The sequence below is a fragment of the Lonchura striata genome, chromosome 4, assembly GCF_050655825.1.
Source record: "Lonchura striata isolate lonStrDom1 chromosome 4, ASM5065582v1, whole genome shotgun sequence".
Classification (NCBI taxonomy): domain Eukaryota; kingdom Metazoa; phylum Chordata; class Aves; order Passeriformes; family Estrildidae; genus Lonchura; species Lonchura striata.
Window position 1 is genome coordinate 25,644,219 of NC_140706.1, and position 18,116 is coordinate 25,662,334.

General features: G+C 36.3%; 1 protein-coding gene across 3 annotated transcripts in view; it reads right to left on the reverse strand.

The window, feature by feature from the left end:
• CORIN (corin, serine peptidase) overlaps window positions 1-18,116 on the reverse strand; it is a 114,573-nt gene that overhangs the window by 15,340 nt on the left and 81,117 nt on the right. For all 3 annotated transcript variants that reach the window (XM_085577848.1, XM_085577847.1, XM_021526370.4), the window contains exons 12-16: window positions 16,266-16,411; window positions 15,469-15,576; window positions 11,139-11,252; window positions 8,700-8,810; window positions 7,892-8,021 (exon numbers count right to left, since the gene is read on the reverse strand). In XM_085577848.1, coding sequence (XP_085433974.1) covers window positions 7,892-8,021; window positions 8,700-8,810; window positions 11,139-11,252; window positions 15,469-15,576; window positions 16,266-16,411 — 609 coding nt within the window. The remainder of the gene's footprint in view (window positions 1-7,891; window positions 8,022-8,699; window positions 8,811-11,138; window positions 11,253-15,468; window positions 15,577-16,265; window positions 16,412-18,116) is intronic.

Below are 18,116 nucleotides of genomic sequence, written 5' to 3' on the forward strand. Positions count from 1 at the left end.
AGCCAGGAGCACACATTACACCAGGGACTGTAAATCACTCAGGGAAAAGGTGGGAGGTGGAGCAATGGGTACCCACTTTAGCCAGCCCCACCCTGTGCTCCAGAAACACTGCAGCCAGCAGGCTCGACTTGGTCCCTCTTGGAGCTGTAGCACACGTTTTCTTCTGAGTTTCTAAGACAACAAGTTTATATTGCTAATTACTTCTACACATCAAGCTACATCTTCAAGTTCAAATACAGCTCTCCTGCCACTTGTTTAGTTTAGTAGCCTGCTGAAGTTGCAATATCTTTCAATATGTCAGGCCAAGCAAATAAAGACTTTTTTTATTAAATGCTTTCAGAAGGTCTTTCATTTCTCTGTAGTTTTCTGGGTTTCCCCCTTGGTTTGAATATACCATAAATGCTTTGCTCAGAAACTTGGTGTGAATTTTAAATTACTGCTTTTAATTATTACCTTTACTGGCAAAAAGCAAAATTGAAAAAGTATTTGTTGACTGAAACCATACATACTGGAAGACAATGTGCAGTTTTGAGGTACATTGGTTTAAGATGATATTTAGAAACAGGAAAGGATCACACAAATGGGTTTCAAATCTTTGAAAGGCCTCTGGCACTGACTTATAAGGAGGGGTTGAGGGTACTGAACTTGCTTATTCTTGTGAAGAGGAAGCTAAGGGGCAATTCAACAGCAACCTGCAATTACTTGAAGAGAAGTTAAAACAACTGAAAAAAAAATTTCTCAATAATGCTGCATGGTAAAACATGGGAAAATGGCCTAGACCGACAGCTTTGGAGACTCACAGCACATGAAAAGGAAATACTTTTTCATTAGGAAGGTGAAGCAGCCCTGAAACAGAGAGCCCTATCCATCAAAGTTTTCAAGACTTGGCTACAGCAGAGCAATGGTTGAAGCGGTCCCACTTGGCAATAGGCCTGCATCATTTGGGAGAAGGACTAGATGTTCTCCAGATGCCTCTTACAGTGAGGATTTTATGATTCTTTTGCACAGCACACACTGTAGTGACCAGAGCCTATGATGAAGAGCTGAATCTTAAAGAAGGCCAGTAGTTACTGGACCAGACTTTTCACACAGCAGAGCATGCTTTAACATTACAGAACAGTCACTGAATCACAGAATCACAGAAATAATTAGGTTGGAAAGAGCTCTGAGATCACCAAGTCCAGCCAATATCTGTATGTAGATATCTGAAATACCTACATTGCTTCAGAAAGTTTATTAATGCTACCTGCAAACTTAAGACATTCATACCATGTTCATAATAACTCACACATTTTGAGTGGTGATTTTTTGGCCAGATAACTCACCAGGTTCATATAATAAATTATAAATCCTAGCTGCACCACAGGACTTGATAACATCTTACAGTGCTATCTGGATGAAATTATTTGCATACTCAAGTATTATTTTAAAACCCACATGGTTCTGAAAGTCTGAACAAACCATAACATTTTAATTTTCTCATGTGTCTAATATCTGCAGTAAATCTTTATAAGCAGAAGAGCTGCACTTACTAGTCCTTCTGAGCTCAAACTACTCAAACATACACTCAATGAATAAATTTTTGGGTTCCTGTGGCCTCAGCCTATGGGCTTCTCCAAGATTGTGTAAAGTTCCATATCAAAGTAAGTTTACAATAGATGCATGTAAAAATAAAGCAGCAATGTTTTATGACTTTTTTCTCCTCTATTTGAGGTGATAGAAATACCAAGTTTAGTGGTATAAGACAAGTGTGACTTTCACACAGATTTTCATTATGTCCTCTGCACTGCTTTCAAAAATGAAATGGGATTAGGACATATGAAAAAATTCTTCCACAAGACTTTCTTTCACTATAATGTTAACTATCAGAAACTCAGCCAAAAGAAATCTTATGAGGCCATCTGATCCATTCCCCTAATTCAAAATAAGATCAACTATATCTAAATTCTCTCTGGCAAATTTTTGTGCCTCCTGTTTGTATGTAAATTTAATGAGAAAGAATCCTCAGCATTTCCAGTCAATATATACAAGCAATTTTTTATAATGTTTATTCTTAATTTTCCTACTTGTCATTTAAGCTCATGTCTCTTTTTTCCATCAGAAATGGAGAGCAGCTCATTCCTAACCTTCTACATATTTCAAGACTCCTATAACTCCTTCCCCCTGACTGACCAAGCAGAGTTTCCAACCCTTCTCCACAGACCATGCTTTCTAGGTCTCTGGTCATTTCTGTTGACCAATTCTCATTTAGTCCAAATCTAACACAAAGTGAATACCACAAAGTGATTACAAGTAAACATTCTTGTTTAATTCAGGCCATTTTGCCAGCCTGTCAAAAAATTTTTGAATTCTGATCTTGTCCTCCAAAATGCTTTCAGATCCTCCCAGCTTGATGCTGAATGAGAAATTATCAGGCCTGCTCTCCACTCTATCATCTGAATAACTCACAACACCATTGTAACCTCCCAGATACACTGGCATGCGTCTAGCCCCCCACCAATACATCTTTACGGTCTGAAAATAAATCATCAACATTCCCATATCATTTCATCTCTGTTCATAGTTCCTTATTTATTTCAAAAGTCATTTCACATAGTGTGAAAGTTAAAAGTATATTGCATCTGAAGTTTTTTCCCCATCCACAGTGTGTCTGGTATTTCAAGAAATAAATTAAGGGACTCTGACATGATTTGTTCCTGATAAATACATTCTGTCATTAAGACCCTATACTGCTGTAATTTGTTGGTAATTCAAGCTAGGAATGTGGTTTATAAATCTTTGTATCTCATTCTTTTATCCTTTTTAATGAAAGATGACATACCAGTTTTCCTCCATTCTCTACAACTTCTCAAACCTATGGCTACCACTACTGTCAGTCATAATGGACACCCACCAGAGCCAGAAATATTAAATGCTCTTAGAGGATTTCAACAAGACTAGCTACTTTGAAATGCAGTGTATTACCCATTAATTTCTTACTCTAACCCTCTTTCTTAAGTCTTTGCTAACTTAGTAAAGTAATTTGATTTCCTAAGGTTTCTTCATGGTTTTGTTTTGGGGTTTTTCTTGCTTTGCCTTTTTTTCTTCCTGGCTTTTCACATTTCCCAGGACACTTTTGGTTCTACACCAGTTCTTGTAGGTTTGAGGTACATGCTCACTCTCTCTAGAATTCTACTTTCCATTTCAGGTCATCCTACAGCTTGTACCTTGGCCAAGTTAGACTTGCTCCTGCACAGAAAGATGTCTGCTAGATCTAATGACCATCACAGGGCACATAAAATTCTAATATATCTAGTTCCTTTAATCTGAAAGTTGATTTTAATCTAAGTCAATTAAAAAATATTTAATAACCGATAAAATCAGTTACTTATAAAATGAGGCAAAACATTTTGCAGTAGCACTTACATAACTCAAGTAGGAATTTCTAACTTAAATTTTACTAGTTTTTCAATTGCAATTTAAAAATTAGACTATTCCTTTAATAAATTTAATTTCAAGCTAGCAATTCTCTTATGTTTAAGAGAGGAAGTGTGTTTAAGAGAGGAAGTTTTAGAATTGAGAGAGAAAAAGAGAATCCTGTGTTCTACATTATAAATGAGCTCTCAGAGGAGAAAAATAATGTTTCATTAGATAAGCTGTACAATGGAAATATTTAATAAAAAGTTTTCAGAGATTTCTAGTCTGCTACTTGCTGATTACTGTGCACAACAGTAAATCAAAGTTTACAGTGAAAAGTAAGCATTATGTCTTTCATACTAAATTATAATGGAAAACAAAGAAAACAAACTAGAAGGCAGGGACTAATTTTAGGTCATGAAGTTCATCACTGTTTGTAACACATGTGGGATACTTCTGTATAGCATTGTATTCAGTACCCTACTGTCCCTATTCCATTTGGAAAAACTAATTCTAATGTATTCAAATTGCAAGTTTAGAATAAAGTATAATCCATAAACTGGATTACTTCTTTCTTCCAAGTCACAGTGACACATGTCAGTATAATTCTATAATTCCATTCTTGCAGGCCTCATGTGACAGCAGGTTTGAGAAAGGAAGCTTTGAGTTAGGCTAGAAGGCAATGGATTACACGCATATGGGCACTAATTTAAAGCAAATTAGACTTATTTCAGAGCTGGAACAGCATCTGTTTCCTGTCTTGGTCTTGAGTAGAATTCTCTAAAGCCACAGCTGTGCCATACCATATGGACTAAAAGATCAACACCTTGATTTTAACAGTATTAAAATCAGAGATATCTGAAATTTTAAAGTAAAAACATATTGAAATATATAAAATAGAAATTAAAAGTATTCACTGCATTGACTGATAAATAAGTTTAAATTATTCTTTAAATTTTTTGGTAGAAAATCACTGATAATCACTGTGATATTTTAAGGTTTCAAAATCCCTCAGGCCTATTTCCTAGCTGACAAACCAGGCAAACCTACAAAGAATGAGTGAACTTATACTGAAAAAAAATTACTCACTTGCTTTATCTCTGCATGCTGGTCTTGGCTGGGATAGAGGGCTGGGATAGAGTTAGTATGGGGCTGTGTTTCCGATTTGTGCTGAAAACAGTGTTGATAACAGAGGGCTGATTTTGTTCTTGCTGAGCTGCTTCTCACCCCACTCAAGCAGCGATGGGGCTGGGGGTGCACAAGGACTCGGGAGGAGTCAGCCAGGACAGCTGACCCCACCTCTCCAAAGGGATATTCCACATCCCACAGCTTCATGTTTGGTATGCAGAGTGGGAGGAAGGAGAAGGAAGGGGCAGATGTCTGCAGTGAGAGCATTTGTCTTCCCAAGTCATCAGCACAGGTGAGGGACCTTGTTCTGGAGATGGCCTAACAGCTCCTGCCCATGGGAAGTGGTGAATGAATTCCTTGTTTGGCTGTGCATGGCTTTTGCTTTACCTATTAAACTCTTTTAACCTCAACCCATGAGCCTTCTTTCTTCTACTCTGCTGGATTGTCTTCTCCCTCCCACCAGGAGGAGTGAGCAAGTGGCGGTGCAGGGCTGAGCAGCTGGCTAGCATTAAACAACAGCACTCTCTTCTCTGACTCTGGAAATTATAGGTTTCATAAAGTATAAATTTGTAGCTAAACTTAAAAAAAGACCAGTTGGGAGCATCTGACATTAAAGCTTCAAATACAATCTAGATTTTTATATCTGAAAGTATTAATTCAAACTCTAAATAAATTCTTCAACCTCAAAGTAAAGTCATTCATTTACAGTAAATTAGCTTTTCATTTTAAAAATACGAAAGATGCATTTAAGAGAAAAATGTTGATTTGAAACAGAATTTTAGTTCTTTAATTTCAGTAGCTTGAAACAATTAACTTGATTTTTCAACTTTTTTCCCCCTGTAATGAAAGTATTCACTGAATTTGAACAAAGTTCACTTGTTTCTTTGTTCAACATCATCCTTTACAGAATTATTATTCACCAAGAGATCTTCCCATAGTGTAATTTATGCTTCTTTTTTCAAGACATGTAAGGTTTTTATTCCTTTATTACCAATTTCTTCTTCTGTCATCTCTAACAGAACTTGTGAGCCATATTCTCACAGTCATTTTAAAATTTTTGAGCTTACTTTTTATATCTAAAGCTAATGCTGACATCATTTCCTCAGCTAAGATTACCTTTGAAAGGACACCTTGTCTGTTTAATGATACAGGGCTTATATGCAGAGGACATCTTTCATTAGGATGCTTCATAGGAGTTGAGGAGAGGGTGTGGAGGTCAAGTAACACTTTCCTGAGTTACACAGCAGAAAGAGCAAAACTGAAGGAAGACCCATTTGCCTGAAAGCTTGGCTGATAAAAATGCTGTGTTCCTTGCAGTCCTTGAGCCTCTCAAAGTCTTAAGTCACCTCATTAAATGATAGAATGGGTTGCTCAGAGTCCCATGCAACCTGACCTTGAATATTTCCAGGAATGGGTTGTCCACCATTTCTCTGGGTAACCTGTTCCAGTGTTTCACCTGCTCAATGTAAAACATTTATTCTTTATGTCTAGTCTAAATCTACACTATTTTAGTTTCCATATATAAGTAAAAAAAAAAAAAATGCTACCATTCATTGTAATTCCTCGTCTAAGGAATTAAGTCTTCAATTTGATATTTCACATGCATTATTTTTCTCTAAGAATAAAGAGAGCTATTAAAATCAAGTGTTGCTGTAAGTAATCATTAAATTATTCATTATTAAAGACATCTGCATGGCCACAAAATTGGGTGGTTCTGCAGTGTGCTCTAATGTGGACAGAATTTATACATTCACAGCTTTAATTTTCTGATGGAGTAAAACAAAGTTGTTCCCACTGGGAATACTTGCAGAAAAGCACTGCGTAAAACATTTCATATTTATTTAATATTTTTTAAATGCAAAAAGGAGAATTTTTATCATTATTTGAGTTCTGTGCAATATGCAGTCTAATTTACCTGCAACCTCAATGGTGAGTAAAAAGAGCTTATTAAAAACACCAATGTTATCAACCCCACATTCAGCCATTCTTGTTATAAGTAATTTAAATAATGTATACAAGACATAAATGCCAAGAGATGAAGTTCATGGCTTCAGATCAGGCTATACAGTAGCATGAAACTCCAATTACAAAGTCTTCCATTTCACGATATAGAAAACAATAGCCTCTGTGACACTTTCACTGAATCCCTATGCAATGTTAATTAAATAATTAAATAGCTGTATTACTCATATTACTCCTTTTGGAAATCAGTTCTGGTAATGCATTATAATCTTTGTTTTTCTTATGGCTTTTCAAAGACAATTTACTGTATTTTTTGCAGTGCCACTCCAGAAAAACTTGAGTTTCTAAGAAAATCAGGCTTCAGGTGTCTGACAAAATTGGGCATTAAGAAAGAAAAGACAAATGCTAGTCTGGTTTTCTGACGTAATGCATGAAAGAATTAGAAATTAGTCATACTGTAGACTTCAGATTTTAATTTCCCACCGCCCTTGACAAAACTGCCTCTCCCTCTTAAAAAGATCTTGCAGAAAAATTGACTTCTAGTACAGAAGTCACCCCGTTAGACAATGGGAGTTGTGAGATTTAAGAACCATTTTTGTCTCTCATGTTTCTTAAAAGTGTAGGATTGATAGCACCTGTTAGCAAGCATCAGTGAAGAAGCAGGAAGGTGTAAGTTTCTACCCATGCTGTTTTCAGCCTAGGCACACCTCTGAAAAAAAGGAGGGAATCAGAGGTGTAGTGAAGAAAAGCAAACAGAAAAGACACCTCAATTCAGTTGGGGGATCAGACACATTTGCCTCTTCCTAGTAAGAGACAACTGTTAACATCAGAGCAGCTGGACTTGTTTTTTATCCAACAGTTATATTTTGCATCAATTATTCCACAATTTAGTGTGCATGCAATAAGACTCTTAGGCTATTTCTTTTTCTGAGTCCCACACAGAAACCCTCTCTTTAACAACCTGTTGTCCCGAGATGCCCAAGTTAAATACATACATTTGTCTAACTTACAGTATTTATTGCAGAAAACAAATAAATGAAGATGATTTTTCCTGTATTTCCTAAGTCTGCTTTAATTCTTTAGGAAGAAACAGAGTATTACATTGCCAACCAATTCTGAGCCTCAGCAATAACTGTAAGTTCAAGTACTGAGACTTGGCAAAACACCATTATCTTTTCAAAACACTCTTAATAACCATAGTGTAACATTTATAAAGTGGTGAAAGTGCCTATTTTTAAATGAAATTCTGTTCCTGCCATAGTTCAAAAATTTTGTTACCTCTTTTCTCTGTAAACCATTTCCACAATAGGTCTAACATTGCAGTGATCAATGATAGTTCACATCTAACTCCAGAACTCCAGTTGTCCTAAAGAAATTTGTCAAAGCTACAAACTACTGACCTTACCCTAAACCCATCTGATTGCAGGCCAGTTGGCTTAAGTTTTCTTGCCACTCATCAGCACAAACATGGTTATCAGCAGCTGACCTGTGAATGGTCAGGAGCATCAAGGAATTTGTGGTTTTAGACAGTGTAACTGGAAAGAAAAAAGGAAGAAAACTTCAGTATTATTTAAAATAGTTTTATAGATGGAAAACTGAAAACATACAACTACATTCAAGATTCTTCCAATTTGCTGGCACCTTTCCTAGCTTTACTTGCTGAATAACTATGCAATTTAAAACCAAGGCAAGTGTGGTTATCAGAACCTTGCTAAGAGTGAACAGCATGACACATTGAGAGAGTAAGAGTAAACCCAAATACTTCTAATTCACCAGCACAGATTCACATGAGTTGCTGATAGCCTTAATTTTTATAGCCTTAATCTAGTTAGAGAACCTAGATAGAGAGACCATCATCATTTCTTCTCTCTTAATATTTATAAAAAAATTCAGGAACTGCTTTTATCACATGCAAAAAAGATTCTCAAAAGGTCCCTCTAAATCTCAGCGTTTTCTCAGTCCCTCCTCTATATACAATACTTTCCAGATTACACACATCATCTACACATTTTCTTGCTGTATCACTTTTCTTATATCTTTTCACTGTGAGACTTCATATTGAGCTTTTGTGTTCTCTTTTGTCCATTTCCTCACATGCTTTCCCAACCTCACCCCAGTCTTCTCGTTGCTTATACAGGGAGCACCTCTTCACCACTGTATTCTGAATTAAATCACCAGTGATTACTACCATCACCCAAACAGCAGAAACTTACCACAGTCCCATTCATCTGAGCTGTCACTGCAGTCTGCCTGCCCATCACACCAGAGCTCACGGGGCACACACTCATGGTTGGCACATTCAAGTTCACTCTCGTCACAAAATGCTGCAAAGACAAAAACATGCTTCCTCCTGAGAAAGACATGATCAAAGTGAAATTCACATTGAGATGAAAAATTGAGGAGCGGAGGGTGGAGGTAGATACAGACCAGATTTATGGAAAAAGTAAGCTAGACACATTTGCAACAAAATTCAGTATGGATACCACTGATGCAGAAGGTGGTTGCTGCCATGCAGTGACAGAGGTTATTGCAATTCAGAGAGAAGGAAGAGCATCTGCAAATGCAAGATCTGGGATTACTTAGTATCCTTTGTGATCATGTTATATGAAACCTGTCTAAGCCCCGCAGAAGCTGTGAGAGAAAATACTGTTCTGTGCTTTTTAGCTGACTGATCCAAAGTTGTTTAGTTCTTCATTGTTTTTGAAAAAACTAATTTACCACAATGAATATTTCCTCTCAGCCACAACAATTATATACTAATTTTTAAATTCACCTTTGCTGTTGAAAATTATATATTTATTTTTATCTCTACTTTAGAGGTAGAGAACTGCTGTTCACAGATGGTATCCTTACATTTGGATTTCCAGAGTCTGTTCAGTATGGGAACCACAAGAGCTTCCATTTGCAAATGGATTTTAGTTTTCCTCCAACAACCTCCATTCCAAAAGGCAGGTGTGTAGAAATACAGTACCTTCCTCATTAACACACTTCCAGCTTCTATAATCCCCATCACATTAGGGAATTCTGAGACCTAAGGGAGGGCGGAGAGGGAGAGAATGCATGGAAAGGAGCTGCATTGACTTGTGCCCTTGTCTGGCTGATGTACAGCATTTATAGTGCCATACAATCCAAGCATTTATTTGCAGCAGTAGTACAAAAAGTGCACTCCACAGGGAAATACCATACAGATAGAGCAGACAGTGCTGCCTACCCCTGATCTTTCTGGCTCTGGAATAAAGCATGCAAAACCAGAAAAAGCACTTTACCTCCACTTTCCAGAGAGCATAATTCAAAATCTGGAAGCCCTCAGCTGGGAAAACTTTGCTGCCACTTTAGAGTATTCAAGCCCCAGATCAAAAGCAGAGAGGAAATATAGTCTGGTAATTATAAACTAGCTTAACCTTAGTTCTCTTTTCTCTGTTGTGATCCTAATGTGTGATCAGAAGTAAATCACTTTAATACCACCTCCACTCTAAATTACAGCACAGAGCTTGAAGTTAAGTGGTATAATCTCTACAATGAAAAGCAGATTAAGAAATGTTTTGTGAGCTTCAGCTTCCCAAAAAGAAACAAAGTTTGATCTAGTGATACATGCAGGCACATAAAATGCTCCTACCATCAGAACTCTAGAGACTCAGGAACAGCTTCTTTTAAATCACATAATTATATCCAAACATCCCAGCAAAAATGGCAAAATACCAGGTTTACTCAGAGAATGAAAAAATTTCAGTTTTCAACTAACTTTACCAACCAATGATCGCTCCTTTCTTGTGGAAATTTTATCCCAGTATGTCTTTTCTACTTCCTTGTCTTGGGAGCATGCCCACAGCACCAGGTTTTCTCAAGAGAAGAGAACTCAGAGTACCATTAATATATTAATGAAAGCGGAGCTAACATCTCAGGGTATTCACTCCCAGCTTAGTAAGCAGGGTGGGAGCTGCTGTGTACAGATGTTCCACCACTTCCCATTCACCCATTCACCATTCTCAGATGGAAACAGAACTGAGGCCAGCCCCCCAGGGGAGCAGGGGGCCTGCTCCTCCCTGCCAGCACTTTGGACAGACTTGCACTGTGCACATGGACAGCACGCCCACGCCACCAGCGCACCCTCCTAAGTTCTTTATCTTCATTGTTATCACAGTTTGGATTGTAGAAGAAATCTGGGGAGCCAAGTTGCGAGACAATCTAAGAAATATCAATCAGGAAAGAAACTAAACAAGGAAGAGAGAAGTAAGACATTTACCAAGAAACAGGTAAGTAGAAATCAAGGATAAAAAGAGCAGTTAGCAGCTATGAGCTATGCCTGTACAAAATTAAGTTGAGGAAACTTGGGAAAAGAAGTCAAAAATCTACAAGAAATAAAAGTACAAAGGTACAAGAACAAGGAGGGAGAAAGAAAAGAAAAAAAAAGAAAAAGAGGATGAGAGTGTCAAAACAGACAGCAAGGATCCAAGGATGTGAACAACAAAGGACACAAGATGAGGAAAGAGAGAAATTGGTGTCATAACAAACTGAAAAGGGAACTGAGGGAATGACTAACTCTTTCTGCCTATAGAAAGCATAAAACATTTTTTCTTTGATTTATTTTGCCCCCCAACATCCCAAAATGCCATCAGCCTTTTAAGGGAGTAACAAACTGTGTGAGTCCTTACAGCAATTCTTTTCATCCATCATGTCAGGGCAGTCTGGGAAACCATCACAGATCATGGTGTGTTTGATGCACAGTTTCTTCAAAGGACACTCCCAAAGACCCCTTTCTCTGCAACCTGGAGGCAGAGAAGCACAGTTCTGAAACACTTGCATGCTATATTGAATCAACCATTTTCTTCCTGAAACACACAAAATATTTTTACTTGCCATATAAATTTTAAAGTACCAAGAATAGTTACTAAAGAAGAAATGGAAATAAGAGTAGCACAGTGCACACTTGATAAATGGATCTAAATATTATAACACTTCATAATACTTCAGTGCTTTTGAAATAATAATTGTATTATGAGTATATATTATACATATCTATAATAGTTTAGGCATTAGCTCAATACCCATACACCACTATTCTTGAAATACATTTACTAGTAATATAAGAACTTGTCTAATCCTGAAGTCTGTAGGAATTCCTCAGTCTTTCAAAAGTAAATCCTAGAAAAGCATGGAATCTCCATGAAACAATGTAGAAATACATACTCTTTTTTCCCTGGCAGTGATGATCTAGAATCTAACACAGAATCACAATGAAAAGTAGAAAGAGTAGTAATACAAAACTATGTCGAAGTGCTTTGACAGAAAAATTTCTGTTGGTCAGCTAGAAGAAATAAGAAAGCTACACATTAGAAAATAGTTTTCTCTTGTTTTATTCCACTTTTTATTTCCATCAACTAATAAACTAATTTATTGTGATACCAGTTTAAATACTTTGACATACTAATGTCCTGCGTGTCTGACACTCTGGTTTTATAGGAAGCCATAAAAATGACATGTTGTCCTGACTAAGCCAGATTATTTGACTGCCTTGTTTGACCTGTTCTATAGACAATACTTTTCATTTTAATCTAAGGGCAAATTCAGTTGATAGCCCTGATGTTCATACATGCAAATAGTTCAGGTATAAATTTTAAAACACTATTTAAAGCGGCACCTCTCTGTGCCTGGACCTGGAACTTTGAAAGCATATCAGCAGTAAGTTACTAAGCTAATACATTTTCTTCAAGAAGTTCTAATTCACAAGTACATGTTTTACAAATATGAACCAGAGAATCCCTACTGGATTACTGGAAAAATCTATTCTGGTTTTACCTGTACCTGGATGTGTGGGGTGCTTGATTTTGCTTAGATTTGAAAAAACACGTAAATAAAGGTCAAAGCCCAGAGAAATAAATAGCCTTAACTTTTGAAACTAATTCCTCATGATCAAATAACTTTCTTGGGTACCACCACTTTCCAGGTTTCCTTCTTTACAATATTTGTGATAACTATTAATGAAAAATTAACTGAAACAAAAAAAAAATTCTCTACTCTTATACAGAACAAGGAATGCCTTGTTAGGTTCTTGATATGAACATGAAATAAAAAAAGCTGAAAACCCTCATAATTCATGAACCTAGCAATTTTTAGCAGTGTTTACAATTCATTAAATACAGTTCTTTTTCTCTTCATCACACATTAGAGTTTTACACTGAACTATACTAGGACTCTCTAAAACTAATCAAATAGACAAATACAGAGACAATTCCCTATGAAAAATTCACCAGTTACTGAATTCAGTGTTCAAGTACACTGTTTTGTTGGTAGAGATCATCTACCATTTGGAGTATTTATGCTTCATCTCTAATTATTTTTGTGACATGCATTTTTAATTCAACGAAAGGGAAGTGAAAAGAGAGCTAGGAAAACTTGTCTATATGGACATTACTCCCATCTCAAAAATCCATTTTGACAAGAGATATGGTTTCATATATGATCTTACCTTCATTCCTCTTCATAACATGAAGGAAGTTACCAATTGTTATCCATATATATATATATTTTATTTTTTTCCCACACAATTATCATTAAATCATTAACGTCAAGACCACATTCTCTCACCTAAAATACTACAGGTCAAAACAGAGAATGCAGAAAATAGTGAAAGACAGTGTTGGCTATGAATGTTATGTCCTCACTTTCTTTAGTAGGTGTAGGACCTTCTTCTCCCTGCCAGAGGCATTGTTCAGCAGCCAGCAATTTAATGCATTCAATTACAACCAACTGTATTTAATACCACAAACTCTCGTGATATCTTTCATAATTTTTTTTCATAATTTTTCATATTACCTTCCCTGCACTTTACTGCTCTCCGAAGTCTCACTTCCAGTAATCTCAGTCAAATTTTCTCCCCAAATCCCAGTATAGATGGCACTAAAGTCTCAGGATTTCATTGCAATTGCATGCCTGAGACGTCCTCTCCCAAAGCCCATGTGAAAGTATGGCAGGGATTGTTGACAGAAGGAGACAATGAGTGCTGAATACAGCTCTTCTCTGCATAGGCAGAGTGTACCTCAGTCCCTTTGCATGGTTCTAACTTATATTTTTCGGTCAGAGTAGTCTAAGCATAAGAAAGCTGTAGCAAGTCTTTTTCAACCTCCTCCTCCCTGCACTGTAAAGCTATTCCATGTCTGTCATTTAAAGCACTTCAAATACAAGAGTTTCAAATTAAACAGTGTTTTTTTAATGTTAGAAAACTAATTTAAAAGGATAAAGCTAATAAAATTTGAGTATTCATTTACACATGGAAAGATCATCAAGTTTTGATTTTGTCCTGCACACATAGAATATGAGTAAGTCAGACACTCCTGGAGCTCTACAAGGACTTTTTATTCTTCAGTAACAGTATTAGCCCTGGTCAATGTAATGTCACCCTGACAGCATAATTTCCTAGCTGATACAGTCTTCCATATTTATAGAAGCTGATAACAATTCTGCTGATTGCTTGTGACATTCTGTCTAGACTTTAGAGAGAGATCCACTCGAGACATGAATGTTACATATTAGAACAATATTTCATATGTTAATGTCTAGGAGAATAAAATTACCCTAAAAGACACATAACAATTTGTTTTCTAGGGAGTTCAAAATTGGTGGCAACAAAAAATATTTAGCAGGGAGGACAATTAAGACAATTGATTCAAAGTAAAGAGATGTCCAACTCTGAAAGAATCACTGTGATCATGAGTTCTGACTTCCCTTTATAACCCAAACAAGAGAATGACCTAATATTAAATTATATTTCAGAGATCATATCCTTCTTTTTTTTCCTGTCTTTCTTTTTTACAGGGGCAGGGGGAGGGAAAGAAATGAAGAAAGAAGAGAGTGAGTACAAGAATGATCTGGAAGCTCCTAGAGATTGAGAATATATCACACATTGTGGGCAAATAAACCCTCGGGTATTGCAAACATTAAAACAATCTGCTTTTTAAAAAGCAGCATTTTACAGGGCTGCCAAGATTGAACTTTAACCTTGCTTTAGCTTTCTGGTGTTGGATTTTATTTTACTGTCTCTGAGTAGAAATTCTCTTATTGCCACAGTTTTGTTGTTCACATAAACTCTGCTTCCCTCTGAACCCATTCTCAGTTAAAAAAAAAATACACAGGTTGTGCAACTTAACCCTACTCTATCCGAATGTTTTCCAATCCTTTGCTCATAAGCACACTTCTTTTCTAAATCCTTAGATGTATGATTATTCTCTTTGCCCGTAGGGATGCCAGGCCTGCATGCAGACCTCCCTGAAGGCTACAGCTTAGTCAATTAATAAATATTTAGAACCTCTTTCTCCTGAAACTGTCCTGCCAGCATGTATAAGCATACTTATTGACCAAGAGATTTCCTGATTATTTCAGGCTCAATAAATCCCCTTAAGTTAAAAGTTGAAAGCATCTATACTAAAAGTAAACTCATAAACATATTGGAGAATAAATTTTAAAGGTTTGTGCTTGTACTTGTAACTTGAGGTTGACCAATCTGAAAAAACATACAGAATCCACTTCAGCAACAGAATATATTATAATAACATCTTTTGAGTATACATCCTAACAAGAACATTATCATGTATAAATTTAAAACTACATTTACAGATTCAAGATTTAATCTGCCAGGGAGTTATATTTTAGCTCAGTAAAGCCTTCAGCAATATGAAAATAACTAAATCTGCAGAAATTTTTTAGCTTGATTCTTTAACAAATACTCAAGCATCACAGACTATGGTTATCAGAATCTAAACAATCAGTTATCACAAATTGTATTAATATTGATTAAGAAGGATTCTTGCTGTAGTATTTTTACTGATACTATCTTTAAAAAAAAACTGCAATACTTTAAAACATACAAAAAAAGAGGGTTCTCCTTCTCTGAACTCTCATGCTAAAATTCAGATAACTGAATGGAAGATGAAGTTCCTTTTCCAATGCTGCAGCTGCCCTCCATTCCAACTCATTGAATTTATTTACCACAGCTGTCCTCATCACTGTCATCCTCACAGTCAGCTTGACCATCGCATCTCCGGGACGCCAGGACGCACCTCCCAGAACGGCACTTGAAGTGACTGGGTGAGCATTCTGTCAGGGACAGCAAACAGGGACAAACAGGACTCCGTAAGATAAAAGCTTAATCATGACATGGGCACTGATTTGTCAGCCAGGCTGTTTCTGAAGGGTAAATAACACAGACAGAAGGCTTGTGAGACAGGAACTGTGCGTCAGGAGAGACTTCATAATTGCACCAGGAACGCGGTGGAGCAACATTTGCCCGAGCTCTCCCTTCCATGCCGCCCTCTGTCAAATGTCACTGCTTTTTCATATCACTGGCATGCAACATTTAGACTGTATGAATTTCCTAGCTACTCTTCTCACCATTGTGGTGGTGTATTATGCAATGAAATAAGCAGAAGAAATCCCCAGGACCAAAAGAGATTGACAATTATGTGTCTATTTCAACTAATAGAACCAGGTATTAACCCTTTCACTGCTTCTGTCTCATCTCACAGTACCATTCTGGGGCAAAGGAGTGGAACAAAATTGGCTAATCTTTAAAAAACTCTTTCACTGATGCTAGCAATTCCCTGGAGCAAGAAATCCAGCAAAGAATTCTGCCAAGAGACTGGCACAGCTGAGTAGGAGAGCTCAGTTTGGAATAATTTCCACAGTTTAAATATTATCATTTAAAGAGGAGTATGAAATAAACAAACACCAGTGACTTTGGGAACCCATTTAAATATTTTATTTGCTATAATATGTGTAGGAGGTACCTTCTACATCTTCATCTGGTGTTAAACAGGTTTGGTTGTCTGAGTTCTCGTCTGGAAACTGAGTGCAGTCTGTATCTTCTGGCCACTGCAGACCTACAATCCCAAGCACAGCCTCACAGCGTTCCTTAGACTGTACACATAATGTCCTGATGAGACAAAGAAGAATTGCACCAAATAACTGAATGAATGGCTTAGAAAGTCACAGATACTAAAGGTTAATAATCCTAGCAAAAGTTAAACATGAAGAGAGAAAAAAAATCAATTAAACAGATGTTTTAATATGAAAAAAATACTTAAAGAATGCTATAGTTGAAATGTTATTTTCAGTTACTGTTATGCAGTTATGCTATAAATAGGTTAAAAATAACCAAATATAACTGCTCACCTCTGTAATAGATGACAGAGAACAATTTTTAAGAAGCACTAACTGCTCTCCTTCGGGGAATAAAAATCAAACACATTTTGTACAAGTGAAATGGTACCTCTTTTTATTATGCTACCTCAGAAACCACATGGTTTCAGAAGGACAAGGTATTTAAGCCTGCAAACAAAAGAGTGAAAAACTCTGCAGGGAGTTCAATAAAATTACAATTTTAGGAGAAGCAAAGCTCAGACCAGCCCAGTCTTGAGGCTGTTGTCAGTTATAGCAACAAAATACCTTCTACATCTTTATCTGGTGTTAGACAAGTTTGGTTGGTCAAATCAGGAAAAGGCAAGTCCTTCTGCAGCATTTTTTTTTTAAACCATATAAAAGATGGGACTCAATGCAAAATTTGTGTGATCCATTGAGATTGAAACTCATGCATGGTGTCCCTCAAAATACCCACTGTCACATGCTTCAAAATTACAAAGGTAAAAAGGCACAATAGAAAAATCCCATAATGTTTGAAACATTTAGCCATTACTTTTGTCTGGGATCCTAGTAGGTTGAAAAATATTCAACCAAAGGATTCTACCATTTTTTTGTTTTTCAATTTCTTTCATGTCATCTTAATTTGCCTTTATGCATTTTGATTATTTACACATCTTTCTTCTAGAGATAGTCTTTTCATGGGAGGCATTTTATTCCATTCATTTTCCTTTGACCTTTTAACAAATTGAACTTTTTTATTGTCTTGTAATTAGCTCTGGAAAATATTGTGACCAAAACCAACAAAAGAAATCCATATAGGATTAATTCTTTTATGCTGTTTTGGGAAAATAGCACAGTATTAATCCACCCAAATTTAATTTTGTTTTGAGGAATTAGATGAAGAGATATTTTTTTTCCACACCAAACAATTCACCACTGAGTTGAGTAACAAGACAGAACGCATTGATGTCAGTCAACCATGTTACAGACTCTCTCTTTCCTTGTACATCCTCCTCAATATCAAAAAGGTTGACTGACACCACTTTATAACCTCAGATTTCTGAATGCCAGGATTTTTATTTTCCAATGACAAAAAAAAAAAAAAAAACAAACAAAAAAAACAAACACTTCACAACAAAAATATTACAATATAGCAGAGACATCTAAGCTACTTCTGTCCTGTGTTCTCTGCACACTCAGATCTTTGGTCAAAGCTGACCTTTTCCAAGGTATTATAAGATATTTAGTTGTCTGTCTGTGGTGAAAGAATTAGCATCTATTTAAACTTCAAAGTCGGCATGGACTAATATTATCAATACTTTATCAGAGATGAAGAATTATGTTCAAAAATTGAAAACATACTTGATACATCAATGAATGTTATAAAGAACATATAAAGTTCAGTTCCTTCCAAAAAACCTCTTACCTGTGTTCTTTACATTGAATAAAACTTTATGAAGACTGTTTCAGTTAAACAAAGCATGACAGCCAAATTAACA